Source organism: Dreissena polymorpha, chromosome 3 (assembly GCF_020536995.1).
Source record: "Dreissena polymorpha isolate Duluth1 chromosome 3, UMN_Dpol_1.0, whole genome shotgun sequence".
NCBI classification, from domain to species: domain Eukaryota; kingdom Metazoa; phylum Mollusca; class Bivalvia; order Myida; family Dreissenidae; genus Dreissena; species Dreissena polymorpha.
Window position 1 is genome coordinate 81,405,381 of NC_068357.1, and position 22,029 is coordinate 81,427,409.

Below are 22,029 nucleotides of genomic sequence, written 5' to 3' on the forward strand. Positions count from 1 at the left end.
GGCAAGAAAGGCTGAAAAACAACGCAGACATACCATGAAAAGAAGAAAACAGGAGAACGAGGAGGCAATTCTTCGGGAAATCAATTATTCATTATCAGACAGCGACGTCAAGTTGAGGCCGACAAATGTTTTGCGTGTGAGAAGACGTATGACAACTTTATTGAATGCACTAACTGTGGCCGGAGATTTCATTTGGCATGTGTTGACATAGAAAATCAGTTGATTTGCGATGAACTTCCTTTCGAATGCAAATATTGTTGAAATTTGAAAGTGCATAACTGTTCCAATTGTTGGAAATATGTTCTTGCTTTGATTGTTCGTGGAATAAATTAGTCTGACTGTTTCATTTCTTTGAATATTTTACATTTTTGGAATGCACTTTGAGTGTTAAATGAATTAAATCCACCAATGTTCGGAATTGAAACCAGTGTTCGGATTTAGCATACATTACTGCCTTTCCTTTAACCCAAAAATAATAGTGTATGATGACCCATACACGCAATCGATGTTTTTAAAAGGTCCCATATGCTTTGTTGTTTCTAAAAATAGCGTTGATTTGCGGAAGTGTGGTTGCGTTTCCGAACTGTAGATTTCTTTGCTTAGATGTTCAGAATTATGAGCACCCGCTTTAACGTTTCAATTTGTAAAAGATTGTAGTTCAAGAACTGAAACAACACCGCAAATTATTTCTCAGCGCGTTTGCAGGCTGCAGGCAGTGAATAGGTTAAGTGTAATGATCAAAACTGGATTGCAAAACTTGCTCTTAAAGGGACCTTTTCATGTTTGGGTAAATTGACAAAATTGAAAAAAGTTGTTTCAGATTCGCAAATTTTTGTTTTAGTTATGATATTTGTGAGGAAACAGTAATACTGAACATTTACCATGCTCTAAAATTACCATTATATGCATCTTGTGACGATTTAAAAACCCGAAAATTATAAAGCGATGCAAGGCGAAACGAATTAATATTTGGAGAGTTCTGTTGTTGTCGTAATATTCTGTAAAACTACGAGGATTGCTTATATAAAGTATAAAATACTTTTGGCATTGTATCCGGAAGGATGGCCGAGTGGTCTAAGTGGGTACTACTTTTACTCTTGTACTCCAGGGGTCAGTGGTTAGAGCCCTGCTGAGGGTTACCTTTTTTTTTTTTTTAATTTTATTCTAGAATTTTTACTGGAGCTTTTTATATCTAATGTTTACATTTATCAATATAAATCAATTTATGACAAACTTCAAAACATGCCAAAATCTAGACTGTGAAAATGCCCCTTTAACCTTAGTTGTTTGCAAGCGAACATCTAATAATGCAATCGACGACTGACAGCAATAGGTTATAGCAGAACATTCATGACATATGACAGATACATGACAGTTAAATGCAAAGGAACAAACAGACCTTTTGATTTCTCGGAAGATGACATACTGCAAAGATTTCCAACTCCTACTCCAAGCTTTGTTCCGTTCTACTTTCGATTTCAACAGACGCTTGAATTGAAACAAAACACAAAACACACTTGTATTTAAAGCCGTTAAGTGATTAAGACTAAATTTAGATCTGAGTCAGAATGGGATAGGATTATTAATCAACTTTGTTGTCAACAACTGTCAACAATGAATTATATAAAATTCCCATTCCGATTTCATAGATTATTATTGGAAACAGCCATTTATAAATGACGTTTTGCAAGGGTCTTACAAGAAAACAATTCCATAGTGGCAATGGCTTCCAGTCAAGGTATTTGTTTTGTATGCATAAGTAAACTTCAGCGTACAGTTTAAGTTCTTCTACGTACAGTTTATATAGTATTTAAAGTCGCGCCAGTCAAAAATCATAAAAAGCGACATTTAAAGTTATGGTAGCCAGATTTATGTATGCATATAAAATTATTTGATACATTTTTTCTGCAATAATTCACATTTTAAAACCTGCCATTGTCTGATAAAAGGGATAAAAGCGATTTTCGAATAACATCACAAAAATGCAATAAATCAATGGTATAAGTAAAAAAAATTTTTGGAATGCACTTTGAGTGTTTTTTTTTTAAGGGCAGGGGGGGGGGGGCCCTAGGAAGGGCAGGGTGGAGGGTAGGGCGGAGGTTCGGGAGGGCAGGGCGGTGCGCCCTACAATTTAGGCCTAGCTGGAGCACTGAACTCGTTTTCACTTCCGTATCATTATCATAAAATGGATCATAAATATGGAATCACTCAGTGCTTAACAGCTGATTTTGAGGAATGAGTGCTGATATTACTTTCGTTGGCCAATATTTGAGAGTTTTAAGCACCTTTTAAAACAAGCCGTCGCACGGATGATGGTATGCAAGAATCTTACTAGAAAACAATGCCATAGAAATTGACAATGGCTTCCAGTCAAGGCATTTGTTTTTTATTAAATTAATTATTAATTAATTTATGTACTCTTAAGTTGGTGTTAAATACCAGAACACCACAGTTTATGTTAAAGGGTCAAGTTGGATTTTATTAAAAATTGAAAAACTATTTCTGCTCAATACCTTGATTTTGGTTGGTGGTATTGCATTCAACTTTTGTGTGTAGGCAATTCAAATGGAGACCAAGCATGTTATAGCATTCAGTACCAGTTACGTCAAGGGCACGGTCACTTTTACTCAAAAGAGATACAAGGGCATCCACTGTGTGTGTAGTTAGCTTACCTTAGAGGTCGCGGTGGTGTTGTGGATGAGGTGTCCATATAGCGATCGGGAGTTTGTGGGTTCGCTCCCTACTCGGGGAGCGTTCTAATTATCTCCTCCATAGACATCAGGTACTTGTTCTTCCCAGGTAACAGACTCAATAATGTCCACATCTGCCTATAATGCTCAAAAGGGCGCTTGGCAGTATACATAGATAGATACCTGCGGACCTAACTTGGGATTTCATTTGGGGCAGTCAGGTCAAGGTCAAGGTAACTTTAAATAGACAAAAATGTTTCCATTAATAACTTTAGCTTGTATGGAGGTATAGTTGCTTTTACACTGGTTGCCTAAATGTAGACTAAGCTTGGGATTGCATATTGGCAAGTTAAGATAAAGGTCAAGGTTACTGATGCTAAAACTACAAAAACAGTTTCTCCTGAATTAGCTCAGTTTGGACAGAGGTATAAGCTTCAATGTTGTGTGTAGGTAGCATACATGCATACCCAGAATTGGATTGATTTTGGGGACATCCAGGTCGAGGTCACTGTTACTAAAAATAGAGAAAAACTTGACAAAACATAACTTGAGTTTTATGTGGAATGTGCCTTGGTTGCTTACAACATGCAGACCTAGCGTGGACTTTCTGGCCAGTCAGTCGGATTAAGGTCAATGTGATTGTTAGTTAAAATTTAAAAAAAAAATACGTTATTGATCAGCTAATTTTATTTCCCCATTCGAAAAAGTACTGATACTGTATCGATTGGGGTAAAATTAGAGGAAAAACACCTGATATTGGGAAAATTGGCGTCATGAAATCTTCATATAGGGAATTATTAGTCTTTTAAATTGCTTGGTATACATATTTTGTGACAAGTTGGCACTCTTCTCTAAAGGATACTTTAACCCTTTACCCACAACTTCTGTTGAGCAAATGTTGAACTTGAAAGTGTATATAGCCCTCTCATCTGGATCATATTTGCTTAAAATCTGGGCAAACAGTCCAAAATGTTTTGCTTAAATAGCTATGAGATTTAATTTTGTAGTTGGCAAAGAAGTGACAGCACAGTCACTGCATGAGTAAAAATCTCTTTTTGAGCCCAATAGTATTTATTTGCTCTCTAAATGTGTCTTTTCAGGTAAGGTGCCTAAGTCATGTCTTCACCATTTAGAAAAGTCACCGAAAAAAGAACTTCATGTAACAATTAATGCAGACCATCAGTGCTTTGAGACAGAGCTGTATGACGGCGGTAAGTAAAAGTACACAATTTGTTGTATGATGGTTTTCTAAACTCCAAGCATGCATTTTATGCCCCTGGTAGGGTGGCATATAGCAGTTGAACTGTCCGTCAGTCCGTCCGTCCGTCCGAAAACTTTAACATTGACCATTACTTTTGCAATATTGAAGATAGCAACTTGATATTTGGCATGCATGTGTATCTCATGAAGCTGCACATTTTGAGTGGTGAAAGGTCAAGGTCATCCTTCAAGGTCAAAAGTAAAAAAATACAATCTAAGGGAAGTAATAAGCTTTAAAAGGGAGATTATTTCTAAACCTGCCAAATGATATATTGAAATTTTATTTCAAGGCGGCGCAATAGGGGGCATTGTGTTTCTGACAAACACATCTCTTGTTTTTATTGAGTTTGAAGTTTTAGCCTTAAGACTTTTATTTTGAATATAAAACTAAAACTAATGTGAAATTAATACAATGTTTTTACCCCTTACTAAATTATTTAGTCATATTAATTTTGTTAAGTTGTCAAAAAAATTGGCGTTGATCATGTATAGTTTGAGGCAATGTATTTCTGTAAATAATCATTAATTCTACTTTAACATGCAACTTTTGATCAGTTGATCAATTAATTGTAATTTAACATGAACAGTTACATGCAACTGTTGATCAGTTGATCAGTTACTTGTGCAAGTTTACATTACACAAAATAATGTATTGCATCTGTTAGGTGCTACAGTTACATACTGATAAATATTGTGACATTTATTATGGGGCGTCAATGAAAAAGTCGTATGCAAGTTCTATTGCATTGCAAAGCTGTGACTTGAATTTTTTTTCCTGACATTACAGAAAAAGAATGGCTAGAAGAGCAGAAAAAAGAAACGGTCACCACATCAACAGAATTGACAGAGAAAGACAGTAGGTGAACAAGTGAACTCTTTGCAATGAGTATCACTCTGGGAAAGTGGGGCTTAATGCATGTGGCAAACGTGTCATCCCAGATTAGCCTGTGCAGTTTGCACATGCTAATCAGGGACAACACTTTTGGTCGATATTGAATTTTTACTCAGAAGAGATTTTCTTTAAAAGATAAAATCTCAAAAAGCAGAAATTGTCGTCCTTTATGGCACCTTATGCACATACATTAAGCCCTGTTTTTCATGAGTTAGGCTCAAATGCATCAAGGCTTCCAAGTGCCTTGAATGCTTTCATTGACATGCCATTCTAACTTTTAACAGATGTAACTTTGTGCAATTATTACAGACATGGGCATTCTATCCTGGTGTATGTTTTACTTCAAGTAAGCATTTAAAGGGAATTGCTCACATATTTTTTAATTATACCCCTCTTCGAAGAAGAGGGGGCATATTGTTTTGCACATGTTGGTCTGTCCGTCGGTCGGTCGGTCGGTCCGTCCACCAAATGGTTTCCGGATGATAACTCAAGAATGCTTACGCCTTGGATCATGAAACTTCATAGGTACATTGATCATGACTCGCAGATGACCCCTATTGATTTTCAGGTCACTAGGTCAAAGGTCAAGGTCACGGTGACTCGAACCAGTAAAATGGTTTCTGGATGATAACTCAAGAACGCTTACGCCTAGGATCATGAAACTTCATAGGTACATTGATCATGACTCGAAGATGACCCCTATTGATTTTCAGGTCACTAGGTCAAAGGTCAAGGTCATGGTGACTCGAACCAGTAAAATGGTTTCCGGATGATAACTCAAGAACGCTTACGCCTAGGATCATGAAACTTCATAGGTACATTGATCATGACTCGCAGATGACCCCTATAGATTTTCAGGCCACTAGGTCAAAGGTCAAGGTCACGGTGACTTGACACAGTAAAATGGTTTCCGGATGATAACTCAAGAAAGCTTACGCCTTGGATCATGAAACTTCATAGGTACACCGTACATGGATCATGACTTGCAGATGACCCCTATTGATTTTCAGGTCACTAGGTCAAAGGTCAAGGTCACGGTGACTCGACACAGTAAAATGGTTTCCGGATGATAACTCAAGAAAGCTTATGCCTAGGATCATGAAACTTCATAGGTACATTGATCATGACTGGCAGATGACCCCTATTGATTTTCAGGTCACAAGGTCAAAGGTCAAGGTCACAGTGACAAAAAACGTATTCACACAATTGCTGCCACTACAACTGACAGCCCATATGGGGGGCATGCATGTTTTACAAACAGCCCTTGTTTAAAAATCTGTTTTGAAGAGACTTAAATAATAATTATTGCAGAAAAAAGTTTAATAAAACATTTGCCTTCGTTGAAATTTAAGCCTAGGACCTGAAACAGCAAAAGCTAACTGGTTACATCTATATCACTTAGGCTTCGATATTAACAGCATATTTTGAAAGCTATTTCTGCAATACATTTCTATTTTCCCAATTTTCAGTATAAAGAGTTAAAAATGCTACATTAAAAGCTTCATAATTTTATTGGGTTTACTTGAAAGCTATCAATAAGCAAATCAATATTTCTAACAATTTTTTTAAACCAAGAACTGTTATTTTGCTTGTTTGAATATAATTATAATGCTTTCTTTTTTTTTAATCTTTGACATTTTTTTTTAATGCCAAACTGTAAACAATGCCCATGAACAGTTTTATGCCCAACTCATAATTTTATGACAGTTCTTTTTAAGGCTTCTATTCTACATTAGGGCAGTGGTTTGAAGAAATCATTGATAATGCTTTACTTCGGGTCATTGCTTTGAAGAAATCACAACTTATGTTTACTTCAAGGCAGTGGTTTGAAGAAATCATGGCTTGTTCTTTTCTTCAGGGCTATGGTTTAAAGAAATCATGGCTTGTGCTTTATTTCAGGGTTATGGTTTAAAGAAATCAAGGCTTGTGCTTTACTTTAGGGTTATGGTTTAAAGAAATAATTGTTTGTGCTTTACTTTGGGCTATGGTTTAAAGAAATCATGGCTTGTGCTTTACCTCAGGGCAGTGGTTTGAAGAAATCATGGCTTGTGCTTTTCACATCATGGTTTATATTTTACTTTAGGACATGGCTTTGATTTAATTCAATACATTTGTTAGTGAATTCATAACTAATGTTTTGCTTCAGGGAAGTGATTTGAAGAAATAATGCATTATGCGTTTCTACAGGACATTGATTAGAAGAAATCATTGCTTATGCTTTACTTCAATTCAGTGAATTAAAACAATCATGGCTTATACTTTACTTCAGGGCATTGGTGAGAAGAAATTATTGCTTATGCTTTACTTCAAGGCAGTGATTTAAAACAATCATGGCTTAAATGCTTTACTTCAGGACGTTGGTGAGAAGAAATCATTGCTTATGCTTTACTTCAAGGCAGTGATTTAACACAATCATTGCTTATGCTTTACTTCAGGACATCTGTTTTGAGAAATCATGGTTTGTTTGCATTTCTTAAGGTAATTGGTTAAAAGCAATTATGGCTTATGGTTTACTTAAGGACATTGGTTTAACAAAATCATGGCTTATGCTTTACTGCAGGACACTGGTTTGAAAAACTCATGGCCTTTTCTTTACTTCAGTGAATGGGTTTGAAGAAATAATGGCTTATGAAGAAATGCTGTATGATTTAATTTTGGACCTTATAAAGAATGGTATCTCTTATGCATACATTAGGGCAGTGGTTTAAGTGTTACATAAAGTTTGCTGTACTTCTTCAGAGGAGGTTAAATCTTTCATGGCATATTTTTTACTTTAGAGCAGTGGTTCAAAGATTACATGGCCTTTTCCATGGGCATCTACTTTGGACCACAAAGTGAACCATTACTGGATGAAGTCACGTTTGAGGGAATCGCTCGGTACATGGCAAGCGACAAATGCACAAAGATTGTTGTTCTTGCTGGGGCTGGTATCTCTACTTGTAAGTAGGATGTGTGAATGTTGTAAATGTTAATTTATCCTGTATGGTACCCATAATCGTAAAACTCTATTATATATATATATGTATAAATCCTAATGACCATTAAACAATTATAAAGTTTAGAGCAGTTTGTGATTGTAATTTACCAATTTTTGTAAAACTGTAAATTATCACCATATTTTTTTGTCTTAATGATGTATGATTACTAGATTTGTGTAAGATTTTTGAATATTTATTTATTTGTTTGTTAGTTTGTTCATTTTCTTTATTGTTTGCCTAAATTGTATGATTTCATTGTTTATTTTATTTTACAGTTTCATAGCTAATTTGATTTTGATCCACTGTAGGAATGTTCTCACTATCTTCTGATCTCTCTTCACATTATTTTAGTACAGGTTTTTCCCTATTGACATACTAAAATGTCTTTCTATAAGCCTCATGCTTTTCATGCAATAAAGCTAAAATAAAGAAGTTTAAATTAAAATACAATTAGATTCGTATTTCCCCATCATATGAGCAAACTCTTTTATAGATTTTAACATTCCCCATTGTATTAGCAAATTCTTTAATAACATGTCCCAAACAAATATTTTGTTATTTCAGACATTCAGAGTAGGTTTATGTTCAACAGTGTTCTGTATGTTGTCTACTTCAGCTGCTGGTATACCGGACTTCCGTACCCCAGGGACAGGGTTGTACGATATGTTGAAGAACAAATACAAAATGGATGATCCCCAAAAGGCTTTCGACTGGAACTATTTTATGGTGACTGTTTGAATGATTATATGGACCATTCTCTGTGAAAAGGGGGTTTAAAACATGTGCGTAAAGTGTCGTCCCAGATAAGCCTGTGCAGTCCACACCGGCTAATCAGTGACAACACTTTCTGCTTTTATATTTTTTGTTTTTTGTCGTCCCTAATTAGCCTGTGTGGACTGCACCGGCTAATCTTGGATGACACTTTATGCACATGCATTGAAACCCCTTTTCAGCTAATATTTATGTAGCCACAAAAAAAAATAGGCGTTGAAAATTTACAAATTAATTACTTTTAATGCTCTTATGTGTAACTACTTTGCACCAGATCTAAACAACAATTATTGTTGTTTTATGAGTGAAGATAGCAGAAAAACACAATAAAAATGCTCATAGATCTGGTTTTGCTTATTTTTAGGCTGACCCGAAACCTTTCTTTGAAATACGCAAGGAAAAATTTCAAGGAGATTATAAGGTAATTAATGTAAAAAGTTATGCCTTTTTTTTCTATACCATTGTGTCTGTTATGTTTTATTTAAAATATATTTTAAAATATTTACTGAAACAAATTTTATTTATGTACAAGTAAACAGAACTGCAGGAATCTTCGATGAAAATTTGACTGTGTGGTTTCCATGATAATCCAATAAAGTTTTAAACTGTCAAATTACCTACACTAGTTATTGAAAGCTATACCTGAAGCTTTCGTCTGTGTACTACGGACTTCATCAGCAGAATGAATGTCTAGTGTTGGGAAATGTTAACACCGCTAATTGTCGGGGTGAGCGATGTTATCTGCAGGATTTGTTCTCAGTTTGGATTGTTTATTTAATGACTAAACGCAACAGAGAATGTAGTTATCAGTACATGAAAAACTATCAACTTACTGTTTTTCAATGAGAGTTCCCATGTAAGTGTTGTTCCAAACAAATACCACCATCAACTTAAAATGTGATTTACATGATTTCATGTGCGTTATTTCAGCCCACGCCAACACACTACTTCATCAAGCTTCTGGAGAACAAAAACAAGCTTCTGCGTTATTTCACTCAGGTAAGTAAGAAACTTGTGATACTTCACTCAGGTTAGTTGGAAACTTGCAATACTTTACTCAAGTAAGTTGGAAACTTGATATACTTCACTCAGGTAAGTAGGAAACTTGCTATACCTCACTCAGGTAAACTTGTATGTAAATCGCAATACTTCACTCGGGTTAGTACGAAACTTGTAATACTTCACTTAGGTAAGTAGGAAAATATGTGATACTTCACTCAGGCAAGTAGAAAACTTGCGATACTTCACTCAGGTAAGTTGGACACTTGCAATACTTCACTCAGGTAAGTTGAAAACTTGCGAAGAGTTTTAACACAATTTTAAGGTCTGGGAAGTGTTATCATAAAAATAGCAACAGAGCAACTTGGACTTACAGAATCTAAAATGTTCTATAGAGTATAGAAAGTAAATTACATTTATATGGATTACGATCCATGTCATGCAAAAATGGGTATTAAACCATATGCGGCTAAAATGACGTAACTCCAAACATGCCTTTCATATCTGCGCTGTCTGGTCATGAGCAACCATCTGCATAAATGAGGCAATAAAAACTAATATGACTGTTACAACGGACAGCATAACACTGCCGTTGCAAGATCCATCAAGTTTTACTTGACCTCCATTTCCCTACAGAACATAGATGGCCTGGATCGTCAGGTGGGGCTGGACCCTAGGAGAGTGACAGAGGCCCATGGTACAATGGAGACAGCAACGTGTACCTTCTGTGAGAAGCAATACTCAAAGGAAGAGATGAAAGGTTAACTAATGAGTCTCCCTTAGAACCAAGCCTAATCCATGGGCATACAGTGTCATCCAAAATTAGCATGTACAGTCTGCAGAGACTGCCTTTTAATGAAAAATTTCATTAATGTGCAAAGTGTTATCCCTGATTAGCCTATGCTGACTGCACAGTCTTATCTGGGATGACCTTATATGCACAAGCTTTAGGCCATGTTTTCATAGCTTAATGCATGTGTGTAAAGTGTCATCCCAGATTAGCCTGTGCAGTCTGCACAGGCTAATCAGGGATGACACTTTCCGCCTTTACTGGATTTTCGTGTAGAAGAGACTTCCTTTTAACGAAAAATACCATTAAAGCGGAAAGTGTCGTCCCTGATTGGCCTGTGCAGACTGCACAGGCTTATCTGGGACGACACTTTGCGAGCATGCATTATGCCCAGTTTTCTCAGAGCGCCACTCATTTAATTATAGAATTATGATAAACGCCAACAAGATAAAATTGTTATTGGTATTTTGTTTGTACAATATTTTCCCAGATTTGATTCAGTAAATGAAATAACCATACTATTGATGATGATGAACTAAGCTAACATTATTTGTACATCAAGCCATTATGATTTCTGAAAGATATTTCCAGTAAATACACAAAGAGCAAAAAATGCATAAAAAAGATAGATAAAATAAAACTAAAATAGAAGCTTTTAAAGTGTATATTGTATATTTGGATATATGGGGCCTGGTTGTGCTTGCTTATTTAATCGAAACTACTTTTTGCTCATATAAACAACAAAAAATTCTGTACTTGCTATTTGTTTATCATTGATAGGCTTTCTATAATTCTAGCAGTTCATGATTTGATTATTCTAGCCCAGATGCTTGTTGCCGAGGACAATCTTGTCCCATACTGCACTGAGGAGGATTGTGGCGGGGTCATCAAGCCGGGTACCATGGGGCGGCTTTAACATCATTGAGTCTCCCTCTGCGAAATTTTTGTAAAAGTGTCTTCCCAGATTAGCCTTATCAGGAATGACACTTTCTGCCTAAACTGGACTTCTTTAAAGCAAAAAATACCATTAAAGGGAAAGGTACCGTCCCTGATAAGTCTTGGCAGTCTGCAAAGGCTAATCTGGGATGACACTTTACTATTATGCAGTAAGCCCAGTTTTCCCAGAAAGTGGCTCAATTGAATACATTTTAATGTTGTTTAGTTGATGAATTTAAAATGTGGTAAAAATGTTCAAATATAGTGTTTTCACTTTTATTTAAAATATTTTCATTTCACATGAATGTATGTTTTTATTTTGTATTGTAAGAGTACTAAATTCAGTAATATTTTACCTGTGTTATTACCAGTATGCTTTAAATTTCAAAAAGCAAACAATACAGAATGTCTCACTGCAATTTATTTATAAGAAACAACAACAACAATGAAACAGGTAATTTGTCCTTAGTTTGTAAAGGATGCTGTTCATTTCAGACATTGTCATGTTTGGAGAGAATATGAAACCATCATTTGCAGTCGACTCTGAGGTAAGCAGGATATTACTAAGAAAAGTAGTGCCTTTAAAAGCCCTGAAGGAAAAAGTAGTTCCAAAATGAAAAGCCTTTCCTCAATGGTAGTAGTAAAGTTTATTTAAAATGTCCCAAGCAATAAATTGTTCAAACAGCCTATAGTGAAAGTAATGATTATTTTACTTTGTTTGCATTTCAACTGTCAAGTAATTATTTAGTTGATACAGTTAAATAAATATGTGGAATTTATTGGTGGATGATGGTTCGCATAGTCTGCAAGATTACAGTAATGCAAGATTGTGTTGTCTTATAAGAGGACAGGGTAGCTCTAGATTGACTGAGTTGATGTGCTGGCTGGTCTGAAACAACCCTTGCCGCTTATGGCATAAGACTTATTCTTATATGATGTGGGTCAATTGATTGTTCAGCAGGAACTTATTAAACCCTAAAGCTCTGTAAATATTACCTGAAATAATAAATAATGAAAATTGTATGTGTATTCCTTCAGGATGTAGAGAAATGTGATATGATGATAATTTTGGGCACATCATTGAAAGTCCCGCCATTCAACAAGCTACCAATCAGGTAAGAACATAATGATACCAGGGGCGTACCTATGCATACGGCAGTACGCCCGTGTGTATAATTCAGTTTCAAACTTAAAAAAATGAAAACTCTTTAAATTCGAAAAATGCTATAAAAAGTGAGGGCTAAGGGGGTTAGGGGTATGATTATGTAAACAAGCAAACAAGACGTCCACTTTTAGAAAATAAAGATGGGTACAAAACACAACACAGTTATAACGCCAAACATACGAAGTTAAGTCTTTGTTCACTGATGAGAGGTAGTAATCACTGTAGACTTTACTTGTTTTACGACTGTGTTGTCGACGTTCAATTTTTTGGGAACCAATATTCGGACATGGGTACCAGATTATGTTAAGATGGCGCAAAATTAAAATTTCAAAAAGTCGGCAAGCGCTCTGTTTTATCCAGATGTTTTGAGAGATACCAAATTCCCCAAATAAAATCAGTTTCAGCAGATAATAATGACGGGCGTAGTTTTTGGAGCCACGTCGCACCCGGTTTGATGACTCGTCAAAACAAATACACACGCTGTGGGCGTGACACTACATTTTTACAGAGTCGCAACAAATACCCGGACATGGGAAAGGTTTTCATGGAAAACATGCTAACTCCTTTACTTTTTTAGAGGAAAAAAATGAGGAATAAAATTGCCAAATGTTGCTGAAAGATAACAACAAAACGATCTTTCTGCAATGAAATCCAAAATTTTCTAGGGGAGGAAGCAAGAGTCAATCATTTCCTCTCAGACATAGACTTCTTGATTTAAAGCCTTGACACTCAAACTTAATAAACACGCAAATTTGTTGAATTGATATCCCCCACCAATATGCTTCTGGACACAAAAGTGTTATATTTGACACTCAAAAAAGCATTTTTTCAAGATACAAAGGGCAATAACTCCGTTATTAACAGATGGTGTACAATGCCATTTGGTGTGCATCATCCTCTTATCCATATATATACTCATACCAAGTTTCAATGAAATCCGCCAAAGCACTTCCAAGATTTGGCTTCGGACACAAAAGTGCTGACTGGACGGACAGACGGAAAGATGAATGGAAGGACAACGCAAAGACAATATCCCTCCGCCTATGGCGGGGGTAATTATGGTCAAAAGTATATTTGCAGTTGGCAATGTTTATTGAAAATATATATTTTTCTCATTTTTTTCATGCTAAAATTCGAGGATAAACATTGCCAAATGTGACTGAAATGCAACACCAAATTACACTTTTTGCAAAGAAATTTCTAAAATTTTCTAGCGGAGGACCCCATACTCCCACGAGCAATAGAGTTGAACACCCTCGCACACCTATGCAGCTACGGATCCATTCTCCCTTGCAATAAGGCTTCTTGATGTTTACGCATTGACATTTAAACTTAGCAAATAAATTATGGTCGAAAGTATATTTGCTGTTGACGATGTTTAATGAAATATTTCCTTTTATTGGTCTTTTTCAAGCAAGAAATTGATGAATAAAATTGCCAAAACGTGACTGAAAGATAACACCAAAACGCACAATCCGCAATGAATTTTCCAAAATTTTGAGGGGAAGACCCACCCCCAACCCTGCTCCTAGCAAGAGGGTGAGACCCCCTCCAGCACCTACCCCCCCCACTCACAGCTTCACTGATCGATCGTGGGTATAGCTGAAATAGTCTCAGGAAGGCCCCTGGATACTAGTCTTAACCCTTTCCCCATCAGAAGCAAAGTTAAAATGGCTTTTGCAACCAGCATAAAACCAGAACAGCCTGTGAGTGACTCGCAGTCTGTTCAGGTTTTATGCTGTTTGCTGCTCATCAGTATCTAAGGTTTGTAGATATAGCCTTCAAAACTTGGATCTAGTAAGAAAGGTCTTATATTAAATATAACTTTCTCAGGGAACTACAAATGCGTGAAAACACGTATCCGAGTGATAAAGGCTCATGCTATTACCAGGTCTAAATTTCTCAATATTAATGCCCGTCAAGAAAGGCATAAAGTAATCACATGATCCTTTGGTCCATCTGTCACCCTTCTTGTTTGGACTTACTGTAGGGATTCAAATGAAACTCCATGTAACTTGAGAGGGCTTTAAGGGGTAGTGCAATAAGCAACTATTTATAAATATAATTTTAGTTTCAGCATATTTATTTGTTGGCAAATACAGTGTACATCAATCAGGCACAATACAATCAGCATAAGAAAAGTATTGAAACAAATGGACTTATCATCCCAGCCAAAGGCGGAGGGATAAAGAATTAGCGTTGTCAGTCTGTCACACAATATATTTTTGGCAGTATATATCAATTCAAAGAAATTTCTTGTTCATAAATAGTTTCCCTCCTTCCTGAAATATTTACACAACAAATGAGTGTGTTTTAAGAGTAGTTTACAGGGGATATGCCAGAAATAAGAATTACCGGTATATGTGATAAATATGGAAAGTGTTGAAAGAGGAATATGAGAATGAAGGATTGTTCATGCAAGAACTTGAAACATTGGGCTAGAGCAATTTGTGATGGAGTCAGTTTATATAATTTTCATTGAATGATGGCAATGTGGTTGATACATGTATCATGTATTACATATATAAGGATAATTTTAAGCTCAGAGAAAGCCCGAGATATTGTCATAGCCAGCTTGTCTTGTCGTGTCATGTCCGTCGTCGTGTCGTCCTCCATCCGCATTGAGCTGAAACCTTAACATTTTTTCAAGGTATTGAACATTGGCTCTAAAATCAAAGTGCTTCCACCTACAACTTTGAAACTTCATATGTACCTGCACCTTGATGAGTTCTAAATGCCACACCCATATTTGGTTACTAGGTTAAAGGTCAAGGTCACTGTGACCTCTAAAAAAGAATTAAAAAATTCTGACAAACTTTCATTTATTAAAAAATGCACCCGCAGACGAGCGTTGCCACCCGTTATACATGTATATGCAGTGCTCTTGTAAGGTAGAAGCAAGTCTTCTTTGTCTGATATTTGGCAATGGCGGTGTTCAAACATGTGTCATTGAGGCATCAGTTTCTTTGACATATCTAGTTGACTGATAAAATATCAGACTTAAGCTGCTTGGTCTTGGGCTACACTTGCCTTATATGGCATAAGACCCATTTTTGCATGAAGCGGGTCATAAATAGACTGAATAAATGTATTTCTTAATTAATTGTTTGCTCTTCTTTATTTCAGAACCAAATTCAATGTTCCAAGACTGTTAATTAACATGGAGAAGGTAGTTGGGGTACGTGACCTGCAGCAATTTTTTTCCTTCTTTATAAAGTACTGGAAAATGGCACTTTTCTAATTAGGAAAAAAATACAAATTTCCCAATTGCTGTCCAAAACATTCCCAATTGAAGGTTTACAAAAAATAATAATATTTTTTTAATAAATAAAATGCAACATTAACTTAGTTTCCCTATGCATCTCTATGGCTTTAAAGTTAGTAAATATAATATTGATAACTTGACCACACCAAGATATCAATTTTAAAGTATTTGTAAGCAAAAAATAAAATACACCAATTTCCCAATTTGAACACTTCAGGACACAAATGTTCCCAATTTCAGGGTTTTTCGCGCACATTTTTTCCAGTTGGGCTGGTATCGGTACTTTTTTCAATTGGGAAAAAAAACACTGACCAGTATATAAAGTTTCTCTCTGTCACTTTGTTACAGAGTGAGGTTACATAGAAATCAGTAATTTTAGTTTGTTTCCCTTGATAACTTCTAAATGTTTTTAATAACATTATCATATAGATGTCACATTGTCCGTCTGTTTTTCCCTCTGTCTGTCAGTGCAAAGTTTTGTGTCTTAGCCATAAATGTGCATAGCATTTATTGATGGTTTTTAAAAATATCTTAGCACAAATGTCCACAATCATAAGAGAATATGTCGTATGTATCACTCATCTCCCTACCGCAAAGGTCAAGGTCATTAGGGTATACAACAGTTTGAAAATTCATGTCTCAGCCATAACTTTGCCCTATATTGATGGATTTTTAAATTTAAATGTAAACCATCATAAGACACTATTTCATGTAGTTCGACCGTCTCCCCACTTCAAAGGTCAAGGTCAATTATCTAGGTCAAAGGTTAAATTGGGCCATATAACTTTCAGCCACATCTTTGCCATAATTGATTGATTTTAGAATAAGTTTGAAATCACAAATGCAATTCTCCATAAGACTATGTGTTGGGTGTGGCACTTGTCATTCTACAGCAAGAGTCTAGGTCATAAGGTTCAAAGGTCAAATTTTGCCATAAAACAGCTTCTCCGGACTGTAGCTGTGTCACCAATAATGCTATTTTGAAATAACTTACCAGTAATGACCGCTATGCGGAAACAGCATTTTGTGCATGCCTGTCTTTCTACCTGATACATGTAGGTCACTTAGAGGGGAAAGGTCATAGTTTTCCATATAACAGCTTGTTATGGGCTTTAACTTTGTCATTCATCATGCAATTAAAACAACTACAAGTAGGAGACCGAGTTTGTCATGTATCACCTGCCACATTACCTCAGAGGTAAAGTTTACACTTGAAGGTCAAATGTCAAATTTGACCATAAATAGCTTGTTTGTGACATAAGCTGAAATTGGAGACAAAAGTGGAATGTAAGGGGATCTGTGACCTATGGACACATATCTAATTTAAAAGCTGCATGTTGGTGTATTAACTCGTCTGATCAGTTTGCTTTTCCAATTGAATATTATTTGACTGTATCATTTAGATAACAGAAACTAAATATCACTGCAAGACTATAACCTTGTTGATATAAACTTACCACTAATATCATAATCACCTTATTAGAAGATGTACCATGGTTCTGAGTTATGTGCGTGTTTGAAGATGTCTACAGAAAGCTTTTCCCCCTTGTGCATGTATCTTATATTCTGTTCTGCATACAAGCATCCCATAACAGCTTGTACACTGCATGAGTTACATGTTCTGTTCTGCTTAGTACCTGAAAAACAGCTTTGACAGTTTGTACACGGTATGTGATACATTTTCTGTTCTGCTAACAATTTAAGCAAAGCATTCCATTTCAGATTGTTTACTGCATGTGTCATGTGCTTTGTTTCACTTACAGCCAAAGCATCCCATGTCAGCTCTCTTTTTTGGGTGTAGCTTTGACTTTGACAATCCAGATAACAAAAGGTATGTACTCGTGGAGAATAATTTCACCACTGTGACATGTACAGCAGTGATTTAGGATTAACATATGACCAAAGTTCTCTTGCTAAAAAGACAATATTTTCCCATATTTTAATTTACAAATTACCCTCAGAATTGAATTAATGTTAAAATGTTCATTCAAAACACCTTTGTTAACTCCACATACTTATTTTAACTTTCTTAGACTCATGGTGCAGGTTTTCTATTTCGCTAAATTATCTTTATTCAATTTTACTCTTAATCATTTTCTTACATGAAACTCCTAAAACTTGGTTAAATACCAAACTAAGGAAAAAAATTGTAGTAGATATAGAGAACATTATGTGAGTTTTGGACAAAGATCAAGTTTATCAATTGTGTCTTGTTCTGATAAAACTAGGCATAACACATGTGTGTAAAGTGTCATCCCAGAATAGCCTGTGCAGTCCACACATGCTAATCAGGGACGACACTACGCCTAAACTTGATTTTCGGTAAGGAGGGACTTCCTTGAAACTGAAAATACCATAAAAGCGGAAAGTGTCGTCCCTGATTAGCCTGTGCGGACTGCACAGGCTAATCTGGGAAGACACTTTACGCACATGAATTAAGCCCAGTTTTCTCAGAACACGACACAATTTCATCTGGTAATAGGATAAAATCGTCTTTTGTTGCCCTTGTTTCAGGGATGTATTCTGGGAAGGCCAGTGTGATGAGGGCGTGTTTGCACTGGCAGAGCGATTAGGGTGGGGGGTAAGTAGGAACCAGCCACGAACTGCAGTTAAACCTGTTCAAACAGAGTTCTGTGAAAACTGCTTAAACCAAATAGTTGTGTTGTGCATGATTTTATTTTGCTTTCTTCTCTAGTTCTGTCACTGTAAGTGGCAAATGCCACAAGTTTTCGTTTTTACCCATAAGTGTCATATAGAATTTCAAATGAGGGGAAAACAGAAATGTGTTATTTATTTATTGAACAAAATAAATTGTTATGTCCTTATATGTTTTAATATGAATTTAATTACAATCAATTTTACACAAATAGCTAAAATGTGCAGATTTTTTTTTTAAAAGCAGTGAAAACATGTATAGAAGAAATAATTATGGTTCTTGTATTTCACTCTTCTTCTATAAGTCTACAATTATTATACTAGTATGATTTTTTTTAATCTTTAAATCTGTTTGATATGTGATCCTCACAATTAAATGATTCTTTGTAATTGGGCAATGAGTATGACAAATACTGATAATAAATATGTCCCAAAACATTGAAAAGAGAGTTAAAGTTCTTGCACTCTGTACTTACCAACAATTTTCTCTTTAGATACATGAAGTTTAATCTTAAGATCATTAATTGAAATGGAATTATAGAAAGCACATGAGTATTAACATAAGGAATTAACTCTGTAAATATTGAATAAAGCCATTTATCATTATATTAAGTTTCATTTGAATCCATTTTAATGTTATAATTTGCACAAGAAAGTTACAGGAGGTAATTATGTTTTGCAAAATATTGGTAGATTGCAATATCTCTTTAAACACTAAAAAAAGACTTATTGTGTGTGTTCCTGCCTATATTAATAGTGGAAATATGTCCTCTTAATTTCCTCTATCAATATGTGATGGTTCATTCCATCTTACTTCTCAAACTCTTTGGTTAAGACATGTTTCATGGTCACATATCTTTTATCGCTCCTAATCTATGTACCCGAAGTACTGCTACTTTAATTAAACATTACAAGACAGTCAGCAAATTGAGGTGATTAAACTTCATGTGTTTTTCACAATGTTAAAATAAGGCAAAATAGTGTTTTAAACATAACAATGTAGTGGATATAGTGGTTGAATATTGCTCCTGATTAGTATATAGTCACTTTAGAGCATTCAATCAGTATTTACAGTATAAAATCTTAGCTGTAACAGATTTGTTGACCTTAACTCTTTCAGTGCTGGAACCGAATTTTGAAGGCCTTTGCAAACAGTTTGGATCCAGATGAGACGCCACAGAACGTGGCGTCTCATCAGGATCCAAACTGTTTGCTATTCTGATAATATTCTTTGAAAAAAACGAAGAAAATGCTAATTTTAGAAATTCAGCAGACGACATTTAAGCAGACGACATATTTCCCAGCATGCAAAGGGTTAACCCTCCCTTTCCTGCTCAGAAGCCAAGGGACAATGGATTTTGCAACCAGCATAAAACCAGAACAGCTTGCGAGTAACTAGCAGTCTGTTCAGGTTTTATATGGTGTGCTGCTCATCATCTTATAGTTGGAAATGAAGCCTTTAAAACTTAAATAGAGAAAGAAAAGTTTTTACTTGATTTAGATTTTCTGTGGGATGACAAATGTGCCAAAATGGTTATCTGAGTGGTATAGGTTAAGCGATTATGTTAAAGAAAATGATGTTTTGATTTCTTATGTAGGAGGAGTTTCGCACAATGGTCAAGGAGGAAAATGCAAAACGAGGCGTGGTGTATCCACCTCCTGAGGCCAACAAGACAGACCTACCACAGCCACCAAAGCAATCAACTTCAAGTGTTGATACTGATAACCCAAAGAAATTGCCTTCAAAAACTGTTTCAAAATTCAGCAAACAAAATTCTTCAGCTTCTAAACCATCTGCTGTATCTAAATCCAGCAATCAAATTTCTTCTGCCTCCAAACCATCAGCAGTATTGAAAAGTGTAGTTTCAAGTTCAGTTTCTAATAGGAAAAAATGAACAATAGCCAGTAAAGATTGTGATGCGAGTATATATATATAATATATAATTGCTGAAAGTTATTCTTTTTTATGCATATTGAAATCTTGTATAAGTAATAATATGCTTACTTATTACTAAATCAGGAATATTTTTCTGTGATATTTTGCCTGTGATACCACTGTTTTTTCTCTGTTCTAATTGACTTGCCAGTTAAATTAAGCACTATTTGTGGCAAGGCCTTTACAGCTTTGCAAGCAAAGCCGGAGTTGCGTACCATAAATAAAAACCTATCAATTGAAGACTATGCAATGCTGTAAAAAGTTTGTATATCCCTTTATCTGTTCATCTGTCTCAAAACTCAAAAACTCTTCCGTGAAAACAAAATTTAGCATGATTATTCGCCTCAAAGAAAAAAAGAGAAAACAATCAAAGTTGAGTCAGAATATTGACATTAAATTGTCTTGTCACTACGTTACGATGTCTTTTGATTTATAAAAGATATTCAGTTTTGTTTATTTTATAGTAACAGTGACCTTTGCCTAGGCATCTAGTAAAAAATACAAAAAGTTTAAAAAAAGAATATCGCAGTATCTTAGTGTACCAAGTTTCATCCAAGTGTCTCAATTTCTTTTTGAGAAATTGCAGGACCACGTTTTGTTGACACGCAGATATAGGGCAAACCTATAGGGCCCTCGGGTATTAAATTCATTATGTTCATTGTACTCATGGTAACTCCATAATTCACTGATTTGTGTGTTGTTAAGTTTAAGCTTTATTATTTCACCAGTTCATCAAACTTTGAGAACATTCTATGAATTGTTTACATGCACTTTTGTTAAATTTCTTGTTTAACCCCCAAAAATTAAAAGGTATATACCTATTTTGCTTGTTGTTTTAACATGCTTGTTCTGTCATTTGTATACAAAATGTTACTTGAATTTGTATAGAAGATGCAAAGATTTGAAATCCAGGTAAATGTCTGCTATGAAAACTAAACTTTTCAAAAATATGACAAGGTTTACAAAGGTAAGTAAAATCAATATACAGATACATCAAAATTCTTAATTTAATGTACAGGCAAAGTGAATAACAATTATACTCCACATAAAACCCATCATATCATTATGTTTGCCTAACAATCCTGGTGGAACACAAAGTCTTAAATTTGCCCATTCCTGCTGAACTCGTTTCATGCAAAAAAAATGTATTGAGCAAATTTCTCTTTAACTTCACAGGAAACATCATTATTGCAAACTTATGTTGATTCAGAATTTTGCTCTTTTTTTAAATCTAAATTATATATATTTATTCAATTTCACTTGTTTTTATTAAAATACCAGTATTTTAGTGTTCATAATATATGTCCTATTTCAAAACTTCACTTTTGATTGCCTATAATGAAGTCTTGATTGGGACCTAGTGTTTTCACGCTTTGGTGAACATTTCATGTCCAGGTAGCATCACATAAAACACAGACTACCACTTGGGAGCATATTGTAACGGTGTTCTCAATTGATAATTTTCCATAGAGTATTTCAATATTACCTAACACTATAAAAAAAATTGTATCAGTGTGCTCTCTGAACTTCATGGATACTGTCATTGATAAAAAATGTCAAAAACATGGTGAAAATACAATTATGTATTTCTTTTTTAAGATTTGGAACTAGCTTTTTGCTACCCAATTTGGTCTTGACTGCATGTTGGTGTCACTATGGTAGGGTCTTGCAAGTACATTGAATTTCCTCCCT

General features: G+C 35.3%; 2 protein-coding genes across 3 annotated transcripts in view; one reads left to right on the forward strand and one right to left on the reverse strand.

Annotated features, from left to right (window-relative positions):
* Positions 1-1,547, reverse strand: part of LOC127874969 (NAD-dependent protein deacetylase sirtuin-2-like) — a 33,451-nt gene extending 31,904 nt beyond the window's left edge. Inside the window, exon 1 of the mRNA XM_052419695.1 lies at positions 1,400-1,547. Coding sequence (XP_052275655.1) covers positions 1,400-1,424 — 25 coding nt within the window. The 5' untranslated portion in view covers positions 1,425-1,547. The remainder of the gene's footprint in view (positions 1-1,399) is intronic.
* On the forward strand, positions 1,548-21,158 carry LOC127874966 (NAD-dependent protein deacetylase sirtuin-2-like). Of its 2 annotated transcripts, XM_052419692.1 has the most exons (15): positions 1,548-1,738; positions 3,791-3,901; positions 4,738-4,806; positions 7,620-7,781; positions 8,437-8,546; positions 8,956-9,012; positions 9,522-9,590; positions 10,227-10,350; positions 11,202-11,276; positions 11,812-11,864; positions 12,355-12,431; positions 15,608-15,659; positions 17,510-17,577; positions 18,261-18,327; positions 20,000-21,158. In XM_052419692.1, exons 1-15 carry the CDS (start codon positions 1,723-1,725, stop codon positions 20,294-20,296), a joined length of 1,407 nt encoding a protein of 468 aa, XP_052275652.1. In that variant the 5' UTR covers positions 1,548-1,722; the 3' UTR covers positions 20,297-21,158. The 2 variants fall into 2 exon arrangements, with proteins under 2 accessions (XP_052275652.1, XP_052275653.1); XM_052419693.1 differs by lacking the exon at positions 15,608-15,659 and having other exon boundaries at positions 1,591-1,738; positions 20,000-20,143.
* The last annotated feature ends 871 nt before the right edge of the window (positions 21,159-22,029 follow it).

Coding starts and splice junctions, on each gene's coding strand:
- LOC127874966 (XM_052419692.1), top strand. Junction 3,902..4,737: donor GACAGAGCTGTATGACGGCG/GTAAGTAAAAGT, acceptor CTGACATTACAG/AAAAAGAATGGCTAGAAGAG. Junction 17,578..18,260: donor GACAATCCAGATAACAAAAG/GTATGTACTCGT, acceptor CCCTTGTTTCAG/GGATGTATTCTGGGAAGGCC.